Source organism: Dromaius novaehollandiae, chromosome 9 (assembly GCF_036370855.1).
Source record: "Dromaius novaehollandiae isolate bDroNov1 chromosome 9, bDroNov1.hap1, whole genome shotgun sequence".
In the NCBI taxonomy this organism is placed as follows: Eukaryota; Metazoa; Chordata; class Aves; order Casuariiformes; family Dromaiidae; genus Dromaius; species Dromaius novaehollandiae.
In genome coordinates this window covers 27,905,363-27,927,077 of record NC_088106.1, presented here as the reverse complement: position 1 = coordinate 27,927,077, position 21,715 = coordinate 27,905,363, and the positions used below count along the sequence as shown (strand labels likewise).

At 36.5% G+C, this 21,715-nt stretch overlaps 1 protein-coding gene and 1 long non-coding RNA gene across 5 annotated transcripts in view; one reads left to right on the top strand and one right to left on the bottom strand.

The window, feature by feature from the left end:
* UGGT1 (UDP-glucose glycoprotein glucosyltransferase 1) overlaps positions 1-21,715 on the top strand; it is a 52,734-nt gene that overhangs the window by 2,714 nt on the left and 28,305 nt on the right. For all 4 annotated transcript variants that reach the window (XM_026109597.2, XM_026109594.2, XM_064516979.1 and 1 more), the window contains 16 exons: positions 332-470; positions 3,203-3,285; positions 3,863-3,993; positions 5,174-5,286; positions 6,611-6,785; positions 8,110-8,206; positions 10,368-10,446; positions 10,667-10,767; positions 12,456-12,555; positions 13,672-13,732; positions 16,890-16,981; positions 17,663-17,813; positions 18,111-18,230; positions 19,028-19,113; positions 19,579-19,714; positions 20,751-20,882. In XM_026109597.2, the coding sequence (XP_025965382.2) occupies positions 346-470; positions 3,203-3,285; positions 3,863-3,993; positions 5,174-5,286; positions 6,611-6,785; positions 8,110-8,206; positions 10,368-10,446; positions 10,667-10,767; positions 12,456-12,555; positions 13,672-13,732; positions 16,890-16,981; positions 17,663-17,813; positions 18,111-18,230; positions 19,028-19,113; positions 19,579-19,714; positions 20,751-20,882 (1,782 nt within the window). In that variant the 5' untranslated portion in view covers positions 332-345. The remainder of the gene's footprint in view (positions 1-331; positions 471-3,202; positions 3,286-3,862; positions 3,994-5,173; positions 5,287-6,610; positions 6,786-8,109; positions 8,207-10,367; positions 10,447-10,666; positions 10,768-12,455; positions 12,556-13,671; positions 13,733-16,889; positions 16,982-17,662; positions 17,814-18,110; positions 18,231-19,027; positions 19,114-19,578; positions 19,715-20,750; positions 20,883-21,715) is intronic.
* Positions 9,872-20,819, bottom strand: LOC135329183 (uncharacterized). The gene is made up of 3 exons (XR_010390531.1): positions 20,688-20,819; positions 17,849-17,917; positions 9,872-10,015 (listed from the first exon to the last, which is right to left on the bottom strand). It is a non-coding gene; the product is annotated as an uncharacterized LOC135329183 (long non-coding RNA).

The window sequence follows — 21,715 nt, the reverse complement described above, 5'->3', positions numbered from 1 at the left end:
TAACATCCCTTCCTAAAGCAAGTAGTACGTGATGTGGGAGTCCAAGCAGTTGAAACAAGTTTATTTGAAAGAATAAATATACAGGAAACTGGAATTGGTTTAGGTTTGACTGCAGCTCAGGCGTTCAATCTTAAAATCTTTGTCCCTTTTTGTGTGCTCATAGTCCCTCCTGGGCTTAAAAGTCAAAAATACTGTCATTATCTCATTGTTTTATTGCATAAACTTGGCCACTGAATCTTGAATGTGCCATAATATATTTGGATATGTGAGATTCTGTGCTTATAAAAAGAGACAATATGAGACTAACATTTTTTTCCTTAATCTTTTTTAGGCTTTTTCTATAAAATGGGAATACTTATTGCAATCCTTGGAATCTGGTTCAGCTCATCACTTGCCAAAGGAGATTCTAAGGCTGTGACAACATCTCTAACTACAAAGTGGTCTTCAACTCCTTTATTACTTGAAACAAGGTAAATGTGCTATTATTTTCATTCACAAATCAGAATGCACTTAAAGGATAAAAATTATGAGTTGTTTTAGTGCCTCCTACAAGGTTATTATGTCATATGTATCAACTGATTGTAAACATTAATGTGTGATGTCTTTTTGTCCAGTTTGCAATAGAGATTTTTTTCTTCTGTTTCCTGTGACACAGATCTCTTCTTGTGTTTCCGTGGCTATATAATGACGGTTCTTTTGCATACTAGCCTTCGAGCAGTGGTTACACTTTAAAACAGGCTTCCCAGAGAGGTTGTGGAGTTTCCATCCTTGGAAATATTCAAAAGCCATCTGGACAGGGTGCTGGGCAACCTGCTCTAAGTGAACCTGCTTGAACAGGGAGGTGGGACTAGATGATCTCCAAAGGTCCCTTCCAACCTCAACTGTTCTGTGATTCTGTGGTTAGAAAAATCTCATTTGCTCCTACTCAAATACCTCTATACTGTTCACAACTGTGTCTTCAGAGAGCTGCTGCATTTGGGGCAGCCCGTTTGTATTTGCCTCCCATCAGGCTGCTCTTAACCACCTAGGCATGGGCAACAGCCATTGTCTATCTGTCTGAGCAGATAATTCACTGTCTTACCTACAAAATATTAATGTTGACTGCATTCATGCTGATAGGCGTGAATACATGATCTACTATAACTAAATAGTTAGTGATCACCGTAAGTGTGTCATATATATCAGAACACCATTTTGAGACCCTTAAAAATTAAGAAAGGAATATACAGATACTTATTTTGTCCGTGTGAAATAAAAAATCCATTATTCAGTTTTTGGTGCTTTAGATTCAGGTTGTTACTAACGTATTAGCAGTAAGAATGTTTAGTTGAATGCGATTATTGCTCTGCTTGGAGAGATGGGATGAATATATTAAAAGAGATTGTAGCTGTTCTTTCTCATTTGGTAAATTCTTTCATTGTGTATTTAAATAGTTTTAAAAAAAAAGTAATTCTGTAACAAGTATTTTTTGCCTCATGAGGTTTTACGTCATAGCACTGGATACAGAGGTTTGTCATGTTCTTGTAGGTTTCCATAGTAAAATATCTTTGACTTCATTGGTGGCTGTGAGTTTTGATATGTACCTGTTGCTTGCATAGGTTTAGCTCACTTAAGTTTGAGTTTAACTTTGTTCACATGAGTAGCACATTGATTATCTAAAATTAAGTGTGTTGTTAAGAGTTGTGCAAGTGAGCCTGGGGAAAATGTTTTCCATGCTATTAAAGACTTCCTGTTTTAAAAAACAAAAACTAGGTGCCATTAAAGCTAGGGCAATAAACTGTCATGCTAAAATGCATAAAAACAAACCCAGTTCTCTCAATTTATACTGCAATTTGTCCAAAAAATAATATTTTGAATACAAAGTTTGTGTAAACAGTTACAGGGAAGCTGGGCGTGATTCTGCACACAAAGTTCCAACTGCTCTTCACTGCGAGTCTACTTAGTGCTTTAGGAGTCCCTGTAATCTCATTTCCCAATATACTGATTTGGGAACGTCTTTGTAAAATCTGACTTCCATGGAGTTTTTTGTTTGTTAATGGATGTTGACATATAAGGAGTTCTTCCTATGCTATCACAGATGTCAGATGTATTCCCAGAAGTTGAACATCGATGGGTTTCATTCAACTGGGCATGGCTTTGGGTGATAGGACAGGTGTGTCCTCAGTGAAATTACCTTTGTGTAGCCTTCTCTGATGAAACTGAAAGTTTAAAACTGAAAAATCTTCAAGTGGGAAAAAATGCAATGCTCAGGTGATAATGCCAGGATTTAAAAACTTTGAGAATGTGAGGCATGTGCTGGGAAAAAGCCTAGAGGGACTTTCAGGGAAAGGAAGCTCACCCTAGGAGACTGAGAAATCAGAAGCAGGAAGCAAACAGTCCAAAATAATGTTTCAAACGCTTGCTTGATATGTAACCTAACCATTATTGTCCAAGACTTTGGGTAGAATCGTTCATCTGGGATGAACCACAAATGATATGGTACTGCAGTGCCAAGGCACCCCTGCTCTTTGATATACTAAGCCTAGCACTGTAATTCATACCAAATAGTTAAAGATATGTCAGAATAGGTCAAAATATGTTGAAATGAACACACAAGCTATGGTCACAGTTAGCAGGCTCCACATCTTGTCCTGTCGCTGTGCTGATTTTGGAGTCCAAATCATCCTTTAGCGTTGCCTGTAATAAGTTAAGACGTGATAAAGCATTTGTTGTTAACAATGGTTAGAGAATTATTTTACTGTCTAACTCTGTATACATACAGTCATATACTTAATGTATGGTGATTTACAACTTTGATGTGAAGGTGTGACTTTGCTCAATTAAAAAAAAAAAAAAAGAAAACCAAAACTATAGTTTGTTACAACAAAATAAACAAAGATGTTGCATGTTTCTCATAAAGTGTAGCTAGTGAAGAAATACCTTGGAGAGAAGAGCTCCCAAAATGTACATGGTTATGTTCTTTACAGCACTCTTTACTTTGAGAGCTTGATAGGTGCTTCACAAGCTTCTTTCACGTAGTAGGTGTTTGTCCTGGCCTGCAACTATTGTTTTGTCTGATATTTTAGCTTTCCTGGTCTGCTTGGTCTAGTAACGTTTGTTTTCTGATGTAGGTAAGCAGATAGTAGGTAAGCTTTATGAAGTATAGAAATTGTAATTTGAGAGAAACTTCATAGATCTAGCTATCTCCTCTCTTTTTATTCAGTGAATTTTTATCAGAAGAAGGTCAAGAAAGATTCTGGAATTTTATTGAAGCAAGTCAAAATATTAAATCATCTCAACGTGATGGTAAGCTCTCATAATCTTGAAGCATGCTGACTGATAGTTGGCATGGTTGAAAAATACATCAAAGTGTTTTGTCTTGCATTGTATTAGTATTGTAAAAATCAGCTGAGAATTAATTCAGTAAAGCTTTTATTGTGGAGTGCTCAAGGCTTTTGGATATCCATTTGTCAAAAGCTTTAGTGTATGAGCCTGCAATGTTTTGCTTGCCACTTTGTGTTTCAGCATCGAGTATGTAATACTGAAAGTGCTTTTTTTGTGTTCTGTTTCTAAATTGAAATTAAATGGGAGCTCTTAACTGTTTCCTTCCTCCTCAAGTTCCTTAGATGCTGGTCCCAAATCTGTGTTTGCATCCTCAAGGACATATTTAGGGTATCCACGTATTCATATGGATCTCCACTGAAGTTGACCCTGATCCATCTCTGGAGTTGGGCTCTAATGAAAATGGAGGAGGAAGGGTCAAGTACATATTTGCAATTAATGACATGGGCTTCTGTTAGTATAAATCACAAATATGGTGAAAAGCCCCTCTCTAATGAGAATATTATATAGAAAGACAACTGCCTGTGCTCTGACTTCACAGGTAGTGATTACTCCTCTTACCATGAAATGCTGAAAGTAGCCTGCCAGAATCTGTCACCTTTGCAGCAGAATTTGTTGAAGTTTTCCTTATCGTTACGTTCTTACTCTGCAACAGTTCAAGCTTTTCAACAGGTTAGTACAGCACAGTGGAAATCCTCAAATGACTTGCAGAATGTTACATAAGACCGAGAAATGAGATAGCTGTGTCAGAAGAAAATCGAGGGTATCAAAAATCCTGAACAGACAAGATGTTCCACAGAATTGACCTAACGTGCATTTGCATGTACGCATTTCAGTGGGTGCCAAATTTGAGTTCATCTGTTCAGAGCAGACCAAAGAATTGGGATTTTGAAATGTTTGTGTGTCTTTGCTGCCCATTGCACTAATCAATGCATGAAGTTTTTCCAGGAAAATCTCTATGGCTATTTTACATTTGATACTTTTGTTAGTGAAATAGGAACGATCTTATTTGACTCTTGCTTTGAATAAAGTAAATGCTTCCACTTCATACTATAATCAGCTCTCAACTTTCTCTGAAAGAACAACCCACCTTGATACAGCTGAGACACAAGCTTCTAAATAAAATGCACAGATGTAGATAGCTCTTAAAAAAAAAAAAGTGGAGGAAACCCCTCAAGCATATAAAATATGAATTTTTAAATACTCTGTTTTCCCAAGGAATAGGATTGAGCACATATGCTTTGTGTTTTTGCTGAACTAAGCAAATATTGCTCTGTTGGTACTTGCGGTGCTAGTGATATACCCGTTATTTAGCTGTACTTTTTGAAGATCGTAATTCATGAATATATAGATTCTAATCTAATGATTAGAATCTGCAACTAAAAGTTCATTGTTCTTTGCATTCCTTTTCAAACCTAACATATCCTGTAGTTCATTGCAAGTTGTCTCACATTATAATGTGCTTTATTTGAGTAATATGAGAAGACATCTTCCTTTTTTAATCTTGAATCATGTTATCATTTACTGTTTAACAAATACAGAGTTTTCTGATGTGTAAGGGAAAAAACAATCAGAAAACCCCAAAGCCCCTTTTTTAAACCTGGAACAAATACTACAGTGAATAGTGATAGGCTGGAAAAAAATATTTATTAATGTTGGGGCTTAATTCTCAAGTCTATAATTTTGCTTTGCATTTAAGTTATGTAGTAAACAGGAAAGAAGTACTAGTTTAGAATTTAGGAAATCCAGGTAGTAGACCAATGTTATTGTATTGCTGTAGAGCTGTATTAGTACAACTAATTGTTCTGAGGGAAAACATTCAACCTTCTTTATTACAAATATTTTAATTCAGATAGCAGCAGATGAACCCCCACCAAAGGGTTGTATCCTCTTCTTTGCTGTGCATGGAGAGAAGACATGTGAATTTGACTCTCTTAGAAACCTTTTACAGACAGCTTCAGAAAGGTATCTGGTTAATCTTCTCTTGTTGGATTAGCTCCTAACATTTCACCTTGCTAGATTTACTGCTGTAAGAGATTTTAATAAACTGTTAGTTTGTACATTCTTCCGTTCCAATTTATACTGCTTCTTTCTTACTCAGGAGTGGCAGTCTTTTATTTCTTTTTAATCCAGATTGGAATTATTTTTTTCTTATCCCTTGCACTCTGATATCCTGTCAGGAAGAGGGAGGCTTTGAAAGTGCATGGAAAAGTTGGAACAATAGTGGTAATTATGAGAAACAAATAAAGCCTTTAGCGTGTAGGGAGAATGGAAAGATTTGGGCTGCATATTAAAATGTTAGTTAATATAGTAGAGATAATTTTATGAATGACTTGAAGCATGCATAGTATTTTTCCGATATAATTTTCTCAAAGTTAACAAGGGGAACACTATTAATATACAACATATTTCAATTTCACGTATCTTCAAAATACATGTTAATCTTTTGAACTTCTTATTGCAAGTTTATTATTAAGACCAGAATAAGATCTTTAAAAAAATCTTGATAATTAGACTTTTAGTGTTTGTTTGTTTGTTTTTTTAATAAAGTCCATAAGCTGCTTTAATTAATGAGGCTAAAAACAGTACTGTTCCTTAGAAGAGAAATAACAGAACTTGAGTGTAACTTTTAGTAACAAAAAGCAACTGTAAAATATAATTCCTCTTTAAAAATACTTAAAATTTTAGTTTGCTTTCCAAGTAATCTTGGCAGTTTTATTTTTGTAAACATAAAGGTTTTCTTCCCTGTTTGCATGCAGGCTTGTGGCATCAGTAGCTCATATACTCATGTGCATAGCTCATGCATATTCTGCTGACTCATTGGGAATATATGAACATTTCATTGTATTTTAGACAAGATTTAAAAACAGAAGTTGAAAATAGCCTTCTCATTCATTTTGTTTGTAGCCTAAGCCCTAGGTTACCTTGAAATTAAGTGTCTGGAACACTTGTGTTAGCCTTTTATTTTTATTTTTTATGGAACTTCTGATTCAATTTAAAAAAAGAGTTAATTGAAAATACAGGGCAAGTGGGTGCTTGTTAGATAAGAATTATAGGTGCTATTTTGAATCTAAAACTTGTTTCACTTTCATACTTACATTTTTAGTAAGGCTTTATCAGCCTGTATCAAGTGCTGCCAACCTTGATAATAAGCAGAGAATAGCTCGATGTTTGTATTCAGTGAAGACAAAAGCAGTGATTAAACAAGACAGAAAGAAATTTTGCATCTCACATTGAGTGAGGAAACAGTATGAATTACAGTGTGGTAATCTTCAATGTTTACTCCTAGGCCAAAGCCATTTTTGTTTAAAGGGGATCACAGGTACCCAGTTTCAAACCCTGAAAGTCCTGTCGTCATACTTTATGCTGAGATTGGCTCAGCGGAATTCTACAGATTCCACAAACGGCTTGTTTTAAAGGCCGAGGCAGGAGAAATCACTTATGTCCTCAGGCACTATGTTGCTGTAAGTATATTTGTTCTGTGTTACACGGGTATTTGGCATAGAAGCAGTTATGAGCCAGGATTTTAAAAGAAAAAGGGCCTAAGTATGATTTCTTTATATTTACATTTATGTAATGTTTTGCTGCTTAATGTTTATTCAGAATTACTCAGTTTATTTTATTATTGCAGGTAGCAGAGAATTATAGAGTATTTACAATCTCCTGATTGTTTAAATGAGAGGGTTGTTGGATTTTACAAATTCAGAGTCAAACTCCACATAAATTACAGAGTTTTAGCTAAGAAAATGTTGCTCTACCTATATTTCATTATAGGAAATAGCTACCACCTACCTCCCATTTATATATTCAGATCTCTCCACAGTCAGGCCACTTAAATTACCTGAATATGAATAGCAGAGATTAACCTAAAGGTCCCACTTTCAAATGAAAGACATTGTTTCTGTAGGGATTTCATTACAGGACCACTCACCAGTCCAGTAATTTGTCCCTCTTTTCATCTCTCTCCCTCAAATTTCCCATAACCGCTCTTTTAAAAGCTCTGAGAAATTAGTTTTTTGATTTTCTTCCTGAACAGTGCATTAATGTTGCTAAAACCTGCAAATGTAGCAGCTAGTAGCCAGACTTGAATGAGAAACAGCATCAGTTGCTTCACCTCTAGTAACATTTGCACCTTTGATAAAAGAAGGTCATACACTGCTTTCCTTTTAATTGTTTTTCAGTTTTGGAAAGAGTACTTGCATTCAGAATTAAGTATATTATGCAACAGATCTTGATACAGTTATATGACTGCTATGTACTTCAAAATACTTCTATCAAGTGATGTTGCTTGTTTCCCCTTAAAGTCAGAGCTAAGTATCTACCTCTCTTGAGGGTCATTGATTCATCTGTTATTTATTTAATTATTTGGGGGCAGGGGGTAATTCTCTCTTATAACTCTTCAGTGAATATTTCATTCTTGAACTTCACAATTGAAGTTCCTGTCCCTCATTTAATTTGAAGACATGAGTGTATCCTGTTCTACTTGGCTTACACACTGAATCCTAAAACATTGCTTTATGTTCCTTTTTGCTTGGGGTTTTTTGTTCATAGCAGTATTTTTGATTTCTGAACTTCAAAAAGCTTAGTTGAAACACAACAGCAAATAAATTTGTTATGGTACATTAGTGCAAAACCACTCATTGTATTTCTGTTTCTCACTTATGCGCTACCAGTTATGTTTGAAATAGGTACCAGCTTGAGATTCCTTAGCTTTGAGAAATGGCAGCTTTTAATTTGTATATCAAAACAATGAGTGGCAATATTATAATGTTTGCTTTTTTGTTACAGAATCCCAGTAAAGAAAAAGTCTACCTCTCTGGGTATGGTGTGGAACTGGCCATTAAGAGTACAGAATATAAGGCCAAGGATGACACCCAGGTGAAAGGTGAATTCTTATTTTAACTACTTTAAAGTAAAACTCTTAATTTTATAAAGGTAATCTTACATTTCTTCTGATATGTAAGCCTGCTTGCCTGAATGGCAGATATTCTTCTTTCTTCTGATCTGAAATCATCAAAATCATTGTCTTCTCTTCCTTTCTCTGTTGGGATTGTGTCCTTTATGAAGGGTGTTTTTACCACAGTACTTGTCTCCTGTGTTTGTAAAATGCTGGGCACAATGGGCTCATGCCTCTGGGCTAGATCTTAGTAAGGGCACTGCTAATGCAACTAACTTTTTAACCAGTTAACTAGATGTTCTGCAGGTGCAGAGCAATTCTTCTACCTTATTTTCCCTTATCCATTCTCAGAGCAGAATGTGTTTCCTTGTCCTGTTCTTGGGAAAAAGAGAACTTAGAATGATGTGTGGTTCTGTGCTTTTACTGCTGTCTTTAGAGCACCAATCTCTATTTTGCAAACTCTCGTACCCCTAGTACAACTATTCTAGTAGGGAAATTTGTGTGTTTATATGTGTGTGTGTGTGTATATATATATATATTTTTTAATATTTCACAGAATTTTCTGTGGACTTCAGTAAGCATATTGAGGGAGTTTTGCAAAAAATGATTTAAAGTAGATTTTCTGGTTTGCTATTTAAAAATGTTGATCAAAACTTTACTTTTTTGTTTTTTGGGGGTTTTTTTGGTTACAGATAATAGTTGTGAAGAACCAAACTCAGATTTTTGAATTGGGTTCTTCAAGGTTTGCAGTTTAATCAGCTTCTAGCTGCAGATCTAAACTCTGACTCAAAATATTTTGACACAATCTGGAGTTTATGCAAATAAAACCATTAATCTTTATTTGTCATACACACATATATATAAAAATATGCATTTGGGGGGGGATAAACTGACATACTGGAGCAGGTGATTCAGCTTATGATTTTTATATTACTAGTGTGTGAGAATTTCCATTAATTAATTGTCACAAAGTTATGCAAAAGTCTTGATGTTGTTGGTAGCATAGGCAGTTTAGAGGCTTTTATTTTTCCACTGGGACACACCCCCACACCCACCCCCTATAATTCCGGGGAAAATCTGTTATTTGTAAACCTGTGAAGTTTTATACCAAAATTGATGCAGTGAATGGAATGCTTTACAAAATTGACAAACTATACTTGAATTGCTATGAGTTGCAAATTGAGCTTAGATTTTAACCTGCAAATGAAGGATATAATTCTTATTCAAATCCTGTCTGATTGGTTGCTCACTCTTTTGTTCACGCCTGTGCTTGTTCTAGCTGTGTTTCTTTCTTTTTAGAAGCAAGCACTCTTCCGAAAGGATGGGACATTTAGTCAGACTTGAGCATAAAACATTCGGATTGGAGCTGGCTTGCATCCACCTAGTTAGGAGATGGTGTGACTATCTGCATCATCTTTTACACAGATTTCTTTTTTGTTGATTAATCTCAGAATTGGAATTTATTTATTCAGATACTGTTTTTTATCCTGTATTATTGGGGGTTAAATCAGGGTTATGCTCATGATTGAAGTTTAGCACCCACCCTACAAAGCTGGTATGTCCTGAAAGCTTCTAGGCCCTAGTGAATTCCTCTGCAGTGCCTAAGCACCTCTGAGGTTTCCACTCACCTCTGAGATTTCCACTCACCTCTGAGACTTCCTTCTAAACAACAGAACTTGATTTTCTTTCAGCTGTTGCTGGGTTCATTTGTGCAGTTAGTGTCCCTTGGAAACAAGCTCAGAAGTGAACCTGAAACTTGCCCTTTCTTTCCTCTTTCTGGTTACTGCAGTGCCCCATCTGCTTTAAAAAAAAAGAAAAAAAAATGGGTTAATTGTTTTAAAGGAATTTGGTGAATCATCAGCTGCAGCCCTTGTTGAAGGGACTGACAATGAGATTGAATATAAGTAAAACAGTGGTCTATCTCTAGCTTTATGGTTATTTGACAGAGCTCATTTTCCTTCGTCTGTCGAATACGTGGATGATGCACTTTCTCTGCTTAAAAAAGTAATTTGAGAACAAAAATGAGAGTTGTGCATGAGTATGAAGGTTTTATTAGTATTGTTTCAGGCAGTCATGTCAAAACTAATCAAATTGAGCGTGAGAACTGTCTGAATAATCGGTGATAGTGGTATTTTCTGTGTATTTATAGGTACAGATGTAAATGCTACAGTAATAGATGAAAATGACCCCATTGATGAAGTGCAAGGATTTCTCTTTGGAAAACTAAGGTAAAACTCTGTTGTAAGTTGTTGGGCTTTGTCTTATCAAAACACTTGATGCAGAGATGCCGATCTCTTGGTTTATTATTATTTTATTAAATATATGAGTGCTTTGTTATTCACGTGTGTTAGCAGCATTCTTTTTCATTTGTTGGTTTCCTTGAATTAGAGCAGAGTTGCTTCCAGAAACCCACATAAGTTTGCTCTATTTACCCCCACTCCCTTTTAGGCAGCTGTATCCTGACTTGACAGAGGAGTTGAAAGAGCTTAGAAAACACCTTGTGGAAAGCACCAATGAAATGGCGCCTTTGAAAGTATGGCAGTTACAAGGTAATCTGTATGAAGACTTTCAGTATTGTACTGCAAATACTCAGGTGTATAAAATATCTTCCTGCATTCTATGCAAATGCCATTGCTTGTGGCAGGGTACAATTGGGAGAGTTTGGCTATGAATTCCTGCTTTGGAAACTACTGAATTTTCTGAAGCTTCTTCACAGAGTCCTGTTGAAATAGCTTTTACAAAGATTCTCTTTCACAGGACCACTGAAGTGAGATTTGCTTCTGTACGGTGATGTATAGAAAGCTACTTACTCTTAAACTGGCTGCTACAGTCACATTCTTGCTTTGGAAAGCTGAGATTTCTCAAGACCAAAGGAAAGACTAGTCTCAGCATACTACTTTGAGAGCAAAGTTCCCTTTTTGCCACTTTAATCTACTCTAGATCCCTAACTGTTTAAATGGGTTCTTAGTGTCGGACTACGTAGAGTGAGGATGTGCCTGGTCTTTGTAGGATCAAAACTTGTAGGAGTTCAGACTTGCATGCTACTGAGTATTATCCATTCTTATTACTAGAATGGCAGTTTTCAAACCAGAGCCCACTGGTCACATGCAGCAGCCCCTGACTGCGCATCTTGTCAGCTGGTTGTTCTGCCGTTGTTCACAGGGATCGCTCAGTCTCTCCTCGTCGAGCTTCCTGTATGACAGCTGCATAGCCCATCACATAGCTGTGTCCCTGTTTGCTTCTAGGGAAAGAGGACAGCAGGGAGTGGACTGCGTAAAGTGTTTTGTTCATGGCAGCCTACTCCTAGCTAGTGTCTTTCCCAAAGATGGGGACTTATGTTAAAATTCAAGCTGGTAGTGCAGCTGATAAATGTGTGTGCAGTAAATACCGTGCTTCTTGTACGTAATGGAAGGCAGATATGATGTGATGAAGGTAGTGTGATAGCGGCTACCTCACCTCTTGCACTGGAATCTGCCAAATGCCCTGGCCCACCAGTAAGAATGGTAGCATTGTGGGTACCCATAGCTTGTCCTCAAAGAATGCTTCATTGTTTTAAACCTAACAAACAATCCCACAAATCAAACATCACTAGGGAGTCCAGCATTTCTTGTTGTGACATTCATGTGTTTTGTGGGCTTTTCAGTTCTTAAATTAATCATCTTTCCTCCTTTTGACTACCACCAAGACAGAACTAATTTAGAGTTTCTGTTAAACCCAACAAGAGGCATTTTGAGCTACATTTCAAAAGCTTCTGCACACAACTCAAACCTGTTTCCCTGGAAAACATCTGCAGTTCTTGTTACAGGCCTGTTGAAAAGGCTACTCATCCTCTGGAAACGGAGTACTTAGAAATGCTGAATGCATGTTGTAGCTATGGAGAATCTATTTCAAACAGATCGCTATTTATTTTCCTAGCCTGTGAAACAAGTACCCAGACCTCTCCTGAAGGGTAGATCCTCCTGTCCCTACTGAAAAAAATAGTGATGGTCTGAGCTCAGGGAAGTAGGCCGTAGACATTGTACACTAGTTCAGTTTGAAAGAGTGAGTTACTCAGAGGAATTTAATAAAAGCTGTAAATTAGGAAGAAGACAAAAAAAAAAGTACCTAAAGGAGCGGATGAACAAAAATGCTAAAAGCCAAAGTCGGTATGACTGACGTATAAATGCTTTTATTCTCAGTGCAGTGCACTGGACTGTTTTCAGCTTAGAGGCCTTGACTTGTACTGTTTCACTTCTAGATTTAAGTTTTCAAACTGCTGCCCGCATTTTGGCTGCTCCCCCTATGGATGCTTTGATGGTCATGAAGGATCTCAGTCAGAACTTCCCTACAAAGGCCAGGTAACTTTAGTGATGAGTACTAAGAAGTTTTCTTATTAAATTATCTTTTTTTCTCAGCAGAATACTTAACAGGCAGCATAGGTCCAGTTAATGTCTGAGTTTCCATTTAGCTGGAAGCAAACATTGCAGAGCACTTATGCAGAAGAGATCTTCAGCTTATGATTACAGTGGGGAGCTTGCACTATTTTTCTTTGGTATTGACCAGTGGAAAATTCAACAAGATTACCTGCGCTATTTTGTTTTGAAATACTTCTGAACCTTTTTCAGCAAGTCCTTTAGAATGTACTGGATGGGGTTTCTGTCTGGCGGTTTTAGGATTTACCTTTTACTGGATCCCACTCTTCTGGGATCCACTTTTGGAAATGGCCCAGAGCTTAAGGGAGTAAATCTTATGTCAAAGGATGACTAAATGCAGAAAATAGAGCAACTACACATCAGTGAAGGTCTTGAATATGTTCAGATTAATTTCAAGAAATTCAGTCATGATCTCCCTTCCCCCACCAGAGCAGAAAAATACGTGAAGATGATAGTACAGGAGCTACTCCTTTAAGAGTAGGTGGAAGTATAATTAGGAGTAAAAAGAGAATGAGTTCTAGTCTTATCTCCCAGTAACTAATGTTAAGATTGTGCTATTTGTAGCTCCTTACTAAGGTTGGATTTGTGCTGTCATCTAGCTTTTACTCAGATCAGTGAGCTGAACTCACCCATTCTGTGATGGCACGATCACTAGATCCAATGTAAGGAGAGGAATGGGAGCCCGAGCAAGGAATGAAATCCTCCTATTCTCTGCTCCCACTTCCACCCCTACTTTTTTGGCTGGCAGCAGCCCAATTTTTTTATGGCTTGATGTGAAACTAGACACTGAGAGTCAAAAGCTTCTTTCTTGGAGCAGTTGGCATGGGGTTAACATTTTTATCTTCTCTTGGATTATGGCAGGCAATTTTTGAAAGAAATAGTAATGCATCTTACTTTTTAATGGGGCTACAAAATGCAAGTGTTTCTGGTTGCAGCTCCTGATACTAGGAGACTAAATGTATTTATATTTAAGGTACACAAAGTGGGATAATTGGGCAAAATGGAATGAAAATTGACAACATGTTGTTTTTATTTCCATAGAGCAATAACAAAAACGGTTGTTTCCTCAGAACTCAGGACAGAAATTGAAGAGAACCAAAAGGTAACACTTCCAGAAAGTTATGTAGTGCTTTCACACGTTTAATATAAACTGAAGCTTTGAAAATGTTTCTGTTAAAAAGTTTACGCTTTGCTTAAAAATATGAGCCAATGTTTTCAAACGCATCTTTGTCTTACTATGCATTTGGGAAGTAAAGAAGTGGCTGGATTTTCAAACGTGGATTAGGAACATAACTTTTCCCAAATATGAAAATACTGATCAGAAATTCTTTGAGGGAGATCAGGAATATATTGGGGAATGATGATTTGGAGATGTTGTTTACAGAGCTGTCCCTATAACGGCTGTTCACAGTGGTCAGACGTGTCCTGACAGTTACTTGGCCAGTGCTTTTTAATGTATATGAACATGAGCTTCTGTTCAGTATCTGAACTCTGAATCTGTTAGCTGTATTTATCTACCTTTATAAAATGAACTTTAAATCCAGTGAAAATACTGTGTTCTCAACCTTGGAGGAAAATATTCTATTTATTTACAGAAAATACACAGCATAAATATTCTTAGGATTTCCAGGCGGACTGGCTTTATCTCTAGCCTGCAGAACAGGACTGTGTCAAGAATGAAGTAGGAGAAATCTTGATGTCTGTGTCACATCAGTCCTTAGTTTCTCTAATAGACCAGCATGGCTTGTCAGTTCAAGTTGCAGAGAGATGGTTAGTACACTTGTTTAAATGTGCCTGGTGGGTGGCCTTCTTTCAGTCTCTGACTCAGTTTTTATTTGACTGCTACGATAAATGTGTAAACTCTGAAACTCATAGTATAACTCACCCTGAATAATAGTTAAAAACAGGCTTACCTTGATTTTAAGTTACTGATTTTAGGTTTTGATTGTACTCTGGACTTCCTGCAAGCAATTGTATATTAAATGTGTGAGTGCTTTTTAGTGGGAGTTATTGCAGTCAGACTGTAGTTATATTTTTGGGTTATGTTTAAATGTCTGAGCTGGAGGGAATGTAGCTTGTTAGAAAGCTAGTGCTTGTAAAGCAATTATATTAAGCATATTCTTACAGCTTTAAGGAGGCAGAAGAAATACATTTTTCATGACCCAGTTTGAGATGGCGTTTAGAAAATAATTTTTAGAGGTATAAATTCATCAGTGTTTACAGAGAGGCCACAGGATCAACTCAAACCTTCTGCCATTGCTTGTAATGATCCATACATACTACATGGAGGAAATGGTTCCACTATTGGTATTTTGAGGGGGAAGCTACTTAAGGAATAAAAATTTAGCAGCTATCCAAATAAGCCATGTTCTTTTAGCTGTGCTTTGAAATAAAAATCACAAAAAATTAGGTTGTGAGGGACCTCTGGATGTCATTGAGCTCAGCTTCCTGCCCAGGGTGTGCTCTGGTGTTTGCAAAAAAAAAATGTTCCAACAGCTCTGCTGTGTACTTGGCATTAAGAAAGCCTGAAAAAAACAGTAGCCACTTGGGAATTTCATACAGTAAAATGAAAATACACCTGGTAGTGCAGTCTAGATAGAACACAAAATACAAGTTTAAGATTATAATAAAATCAAAGTCAAACATACCTTTTAATATATGATCTATGCTGATCTGTTCACACATTCCAGTCTAACTTGACATTAACAGCAAAAACACAAAGTATAGGAAGTATACACCTATGTCTTTTGTTTTTTGTTTAATCTCATTGATGATACTGAGCTCATTTAGTAGTAAATGTAACCTGAAAGCTTTACAAATCCCCTGAGATTCCTGTTCTGAACGAGAAATTCCTGGTTGTTCAATAGTGATAAAATCAGAAAAGAAAGGATACAGTTTGACACTGTCCACCAACACAGTCCTGGAAGGAATGAAATATAGAATATAATTGTAAGCTAAAGCTGACTAGGGCTTTTCTGCTACGTGTTAGAGCAGCCTGGTCTGCACGTAACCCCACAATTTGGTGGATGCATTTTTATTCCAAATATGTCTAGACTACTAGATCCAGATATGGGTAGATTGTAAAGAGTCCTGCTCTGGTCAACTTTTCCTTTGCATTACTCTCTGTGTGGATATTATTTGCTAGTGAAGCTCACTGCTTTTAGTAAGTTGTAGTTTATATGTATGTATGCACAGAAAGATATAACTTAACGTTGCACATACTCAACTCTTGTCCGGGGGCTTTATTAATTAATAGAATATATAAATTTTTCTTGCTTATATGTTGCTTTCCTGTTCTAGGTACTTCACAAGTTACTTTGCTATTCCTCCTTTTGCTTTGCCCATCCTCTTCACAGGATCTGCACTTAATGTGCAAATACTGTTTTTTTCCTTCAGTGTTCATTATGCCTCTGAATAGAATTTTGTAACTGCTGCTGCATGAGAAAACGCATTAGGAGAAAGCAATGGCATTTCTAAGTGTGGTGTTTTTCAAAATTTTACATGCTAGAGTTAAGAGTTTTGCTTCAGCAGGACAGTTTTCTACTCACCTCTCTGCTGGTTCAAAATTATACTCTGATGGTGCCTCAAGCATCCAGGTAAATGAGGTAGTGCTTAGAGGTACTTAGGAGAACTTCCAAAATATTCATGAGGCTTTTCCATAGGCTTATGTGCTATCTGTTTTTTGGAACATCACACTATTATTGCAGTTCATATGCTCTTTGTTCATGATGCATCCACTATCTCAGGACTTAGTTGGTACCTTAAATATAGCAGTTAGTACCACTAATGAGCACCACACAACAATGTGGTATCTGTTCTGCCCAAAAATGAGCTTTAAAGAGCTAAGACAGTACCTGCATGCTTTCTGTCCAAGTATTGTGTGAGCTGTCAGCTAGAAAATATTAAATGACTTCTTTCAAGTATTGTCTAATGATTTAATCCAAGTATATTTAAAAAGTCTACTCGTGCAATTTCCAAATTTGTCAGAGTTGCACAGAAACAAACTGAAGTCCCATTTATGTATGTCTACATTAGATAGCTTCATTTTTTTTCCTCTTTGGTTATTTGAACTTACTAGGTACAGCTGTATACACAAAGTGAACTAAAGACTGTAGCTGAGAACTAATATAACGCAATCCAAATAATAATGGGGGTAAAATCCATAGCTTTGACACAGTAAACTCTGTAGTCATTTTTATTCTGTTTGTAACATTCTTCTAACGGCTTTTTTTTTTTTTTCCCTGTCTCCCCTTCTTCAGTATTTCAAAGGAACATTAGGATTACAGCCAGGAGATTCTGCCCTGTTCATCAATGGACTACATATTGATTTAGACACTCAGGACATATTTAGGTAGGGATGTTGTCTTTTCCAGAATAATTGTGTCCTCTTTAGAATCTCGCATCCTGCTTGTGCATGGATGCTAAGGTCATTTAGACAGATTTGAACCTTCTTTGAAAAAACTGTATGTAGACTAGGTATAAATGTTTAATTGCTAAGTATGGGTAAAAGCAAACAATGTTTACTTCTCTTACACAAGTGGTTTCCTAATAAAAAAGCTGATGTGAAAACTGAAATACTCTAGAATATCAGAAAGGGAACCTCACCCTACTACTGCTCTTTTGACCCATTCTGTGAATAAACAACACTTTGGTCTCCAGGAGTGTCAGTGTACAAGTTTATTTTGAAGATGAGTAGAATATTTGTTCCCAAAGGCTAAGTCCCTGTAAATTTTCCATCTGAAAACTGCCTTGCATCTTTGTCAAGATCTGTTTCAGTACTGTGGAACTGAAATTACAATTGCGTATCACGCTTAAGTTATCTTGACGTAATGAACTTTTTCTCAGAAAAATAATTGAATATGTTTAAATTATCTCAAGTTTCTTGAGACAGTTAGAAATAGGTAGGAGGTAAGAAATAATGCACAGACCTCACAGACTTCTGTTTATACTTTCCATCTGTTAACCCTTATGCTACAGCAAGTTATTTGCTGTATTTTAAAATTCGACAAAATTATTTTTCTTTTCCTTCCAGCTTGATTGATGTGTTACGCAATGAAGCCCGTGTTATGGAAGGCCTGCACAGCTTAGGAATTGAGGGTCTTTCCTTGCACAATGTTCTGAAGTTGAACATCCAGCCATCAGATTCAGACTATGCTGTGGACATCAGAAGCCCTGCTATTTCAGTGCGTATGGTTTATATAAGAAATACCTTATATACCTTTGAGCAACACGTTCTTAAGCTGTCAGGGGAACTTCTGTTCTTCACCTCGCAATCAAATCTGAAACTCTGCAGAGAAGAGAAAGGAGCAACACTAGGGAAAACAAGTGCTGTGTTTTAAATGCAATTAACTCTTAAGAAAGTTTAGCTTTTTATTCATATAGTGCTCAGTATAGCGTCCGATTTTTAAAATGTTTTACTATTCCGGAATCGAGCAGGAGGACTGGGATCATTTAAGTGGCTTTATTTTATTTTTCTTTAGTGGATCAACAATCTTGAGGTTGACAGCCGGTATAATTCCTGGCCTTCCAATGTGCAAGAATTGCTGCGTCCTACATTTCCAGGGGTGATCAGACAAATCAGGAAAAACTTCCATAATTTTGTAAGTAATGATCTGATGAGAAATGAAATGTTCCTTTTTTTCTTAACAGCAGGGGTGTTACCTTTTGAAACTTACCTACATATATGTTGAATTCTCTGTCACTTAAAGATGGAGTTAGGATGTTTTTCTAAAAAGATTCAGTTCTAACTGTACTGTCAAGTTATGAATGAGATTCAGAAATTACTGAACATGGTTCTCTGACCTCTGTTGGATTGGTCATGTGAATGCCACCATGTGAACTAAATGTGAACAATGCTGTGGGAGCATTAACATGTATCCTTCTATGGGGATCATGCTTTTAGCACTGAAATTATCCAATAAAAAAGCAACACTTTATCTGAATAAAGGGCCGTAACTTCATTTTAAGGAGCCCACTTCTGTCTGGGCATTGGCCTTGCTCTGAGAATGTCTAGCAGGATGGGCCCTCCAGGAGGGCTAGGCAGAGCAACATGGTTTTCGTGTGTTCTGTCAAGATGTGTATGGAGCACTTAATTGGGGTGAATTTGATGTGGCCAGAGACAGAAGCCTAAATGCTAGGGCATACTGAGGTAAAGGTAAGGCATGAAAGGAGTATGGCCTGTTCTGGGTAAAGGAAAAGTTTAGACAGGGCATCTTAGATTATGATTCAGGACTTAAAGATTTTAGGAGAAACTTAGTGGTCTGATGTCCCTGTCAGTGAATAAAATGGGATTGGTAATGGCTCTGCATTAAAATATGAGTGAAGCTATCTCTAACCAAAAGCCAGTGTCTTGACTTCTTAAGGGAACAGAAATCTCTCATTTGAAATTTATGTGCAGGTGCTCATCGTGGATCCTACTCATGAGACTACAGCAGAATTGTTTAACGTGGCAGAGATGTTCTTCAGTAACCATATCCCACTGAGGTAATATTATGTTTTTATGGGAACTTTTTTAGATCAGTTTCATTTTTGTGACTCTTGCAATTGTAAAATGCCTGCTGTTAGATCACTGTAGAAATTTTAGATATTTTGTATTGCTGGTAGGAAAGGGCATTTTGTAAATATTGTTCCTTCTTTAAAATGTTTTGAGTAAAACTTTTGCTACTAGCAAAACAGAGCCAAATGAAAAATTTGATCTCTCCAACAGTCCAAAAGATACTTAAAAGCAAGCACTGTGGATGAAATAAGATATGAAAAGCAAGATTCTGACAGACTCCCTGTTAGAGATTATATGTCATAATTCTGATTCTTCAACCCTGGTCAAAATCTTATTAGTGTATTCAGAAAAAAAACTTTGCTTAAGATGATGATTATGGCTGACAGTTGTACGAAGAGTTGACTACCTGTTAGTATACTAGATGCATAACCTGGGGGGTTGTTTGATTGCAGGATAGGACTAGTCTTTGTGGTTAATGACTCAGAAGATGTTGATGGACTTCAGGATCCTGGTGTTGCCCTTCTTAGGGCATACAATTATGTGGCACAAGAAATGGATAATAATTACGCTTTCCAGGCAGTCATGTCTGTAAGTATTCATTTAAAAGGGAAATGAATGTTTTGATATTTGCCATAAATGTCAGATTGTGTTCATGTGCTAATATGTAGGTAATGGGAAAAAACTATTTTTCTGCTTTGACTTTATTGGTATTCAGGGTACCTCAGAATACCTGTACCACAGAATACTTGTTTCCCTCTAAAGTGCTGTGACCTAGTTTTAACGAGTGATGCCAGATTTAAATGTGACATTTGTACTTCTGTAAGTTTTTTCTGATCCTCCCTCTTTCTTTGTTCTGCTAATACGACTTCTAAAGTATTCTGTCCCTTTAACATTATAGTTGAAAGTTATAGTCGACAGTATAGTGAACAGCTGTTGCCACATAATCTTGCAACATAAAAAGATATTACAGGTACTAGTAAATTCATTTTCACTTGTAGTTCATTTCACTTGTCATTTGACATAGTTGCATAAATCTGTAAGATGGACACACTAATATTAAATTTGCTGGTTGTTTGAAATGACAGGGTTTTTAAAATAGTTGTAAGTCAAAAGTAAATCTTATGCCTTCAAGAGGGAAACAGAATTATTTAGCTGCTTTACATGTAGGGTATGTTGTACTGTTCATAAGCACATGTCTTGGTCTTCAAGGAAGAGGTAGTTCTTCTGATGTGCTTCACTTGCGTGTTTTTTTGGGTTTTTGTTTTTGTTTTTGTTTTTTTTTTTTTTTTTTTGCTGAGCACTACTTTTCCTGCTCCAATACCTTTTGTAATTAAAGATACAAGTTATTATTTAAAGAAATCCATGATACTTACCTACTTTCAATCTGGCTGGAATCACTATGAGGTGAAGCAAGATAAGTTTCAGAACTAACAGCACTTTGCAACTTTTAGCTTTGTTATTAACAAGCTGTTATTGAAGTTAATAAACATGAAAATGTTTTGAATATCTGGCTGTTAATACCTTGTATAATTACTGGAATACAGGTGATATGTTAATTTACCTGTGGTAAGGAGAGGTGATTTTCAGTTGCAGCTGTAAACTTGTATTTGTGTCCCCCTTCCAGATATATAACAAAGTAAAAACAGGAGATCAGCTGAGAGTTGAGCATGTGGTTAGTGTCCTTGAGAAACAGTATCCTTATGTGGAAGTGAACAGCATTCTGGGAATTGATTCTGCCTATGATCAAAACAGAAAGGTAGGAATTTGTGAAATAAAGCATTTTTTACTACTTTTTTTTTCCTATCAACACTGTTTTGGAAATATCATTGCTATGTACAGTTTCTTGCCCCAGTTCTCTTATTTAGTAAACAAGTATCTAATTCATTATCATACTGGAGTGAGTTTTAATAGTATTCTTGTTAGTATTTATGTATTTATGTTCAGCATAAAGTTTACACACACACACACACACACACACACACACACACACACACACACACACACACACACACTATATTTTATATTACAAGAACTAAGGTAAGTCTTATGTCTCTAGAATTGCTTTAAAAGAAATGGAAGAGAGAGCATGGCTTATATGGGAAACCCAGAATCTTAGTGTTTGGGAGGGATCTGTGTGCGTTTTCTTTAGCATTGGTATTTGAATACTGTCCAAGATAACAGGATAATGACAAATGCAAGATTCCTTGCCTGTAGCAAGGCATTTGGCAACCCTTCTCAAAGGATTTTTTAGAATTATTTTTAGGGTTGATACCCTCCTGTATGGAGAAAGCTGAAAGTACAAAACACTACTGGGTCACTTTTATGTGAGATGAAGCAGATTGTATTTGGGGTTCTGTAGGGGATTTTTTTTATTTTAGTTGAATATTCCAGAAGAAAGAAAGGAAGTAATTTCTGCAACAGCTCTGTAATATTTATGAGACTGCCAACATCTGGAAATCTGAAGAATGCTGCCAAGGTTATATACACAGGAAGGTGTAAAGCATGGATGCATACAAGTCTGAGTAGGAAAGTGAAGAAAAAGCATTTTGAAGTAATCAAAATGCATAAAACTAGCGTAGAAATTTCTGA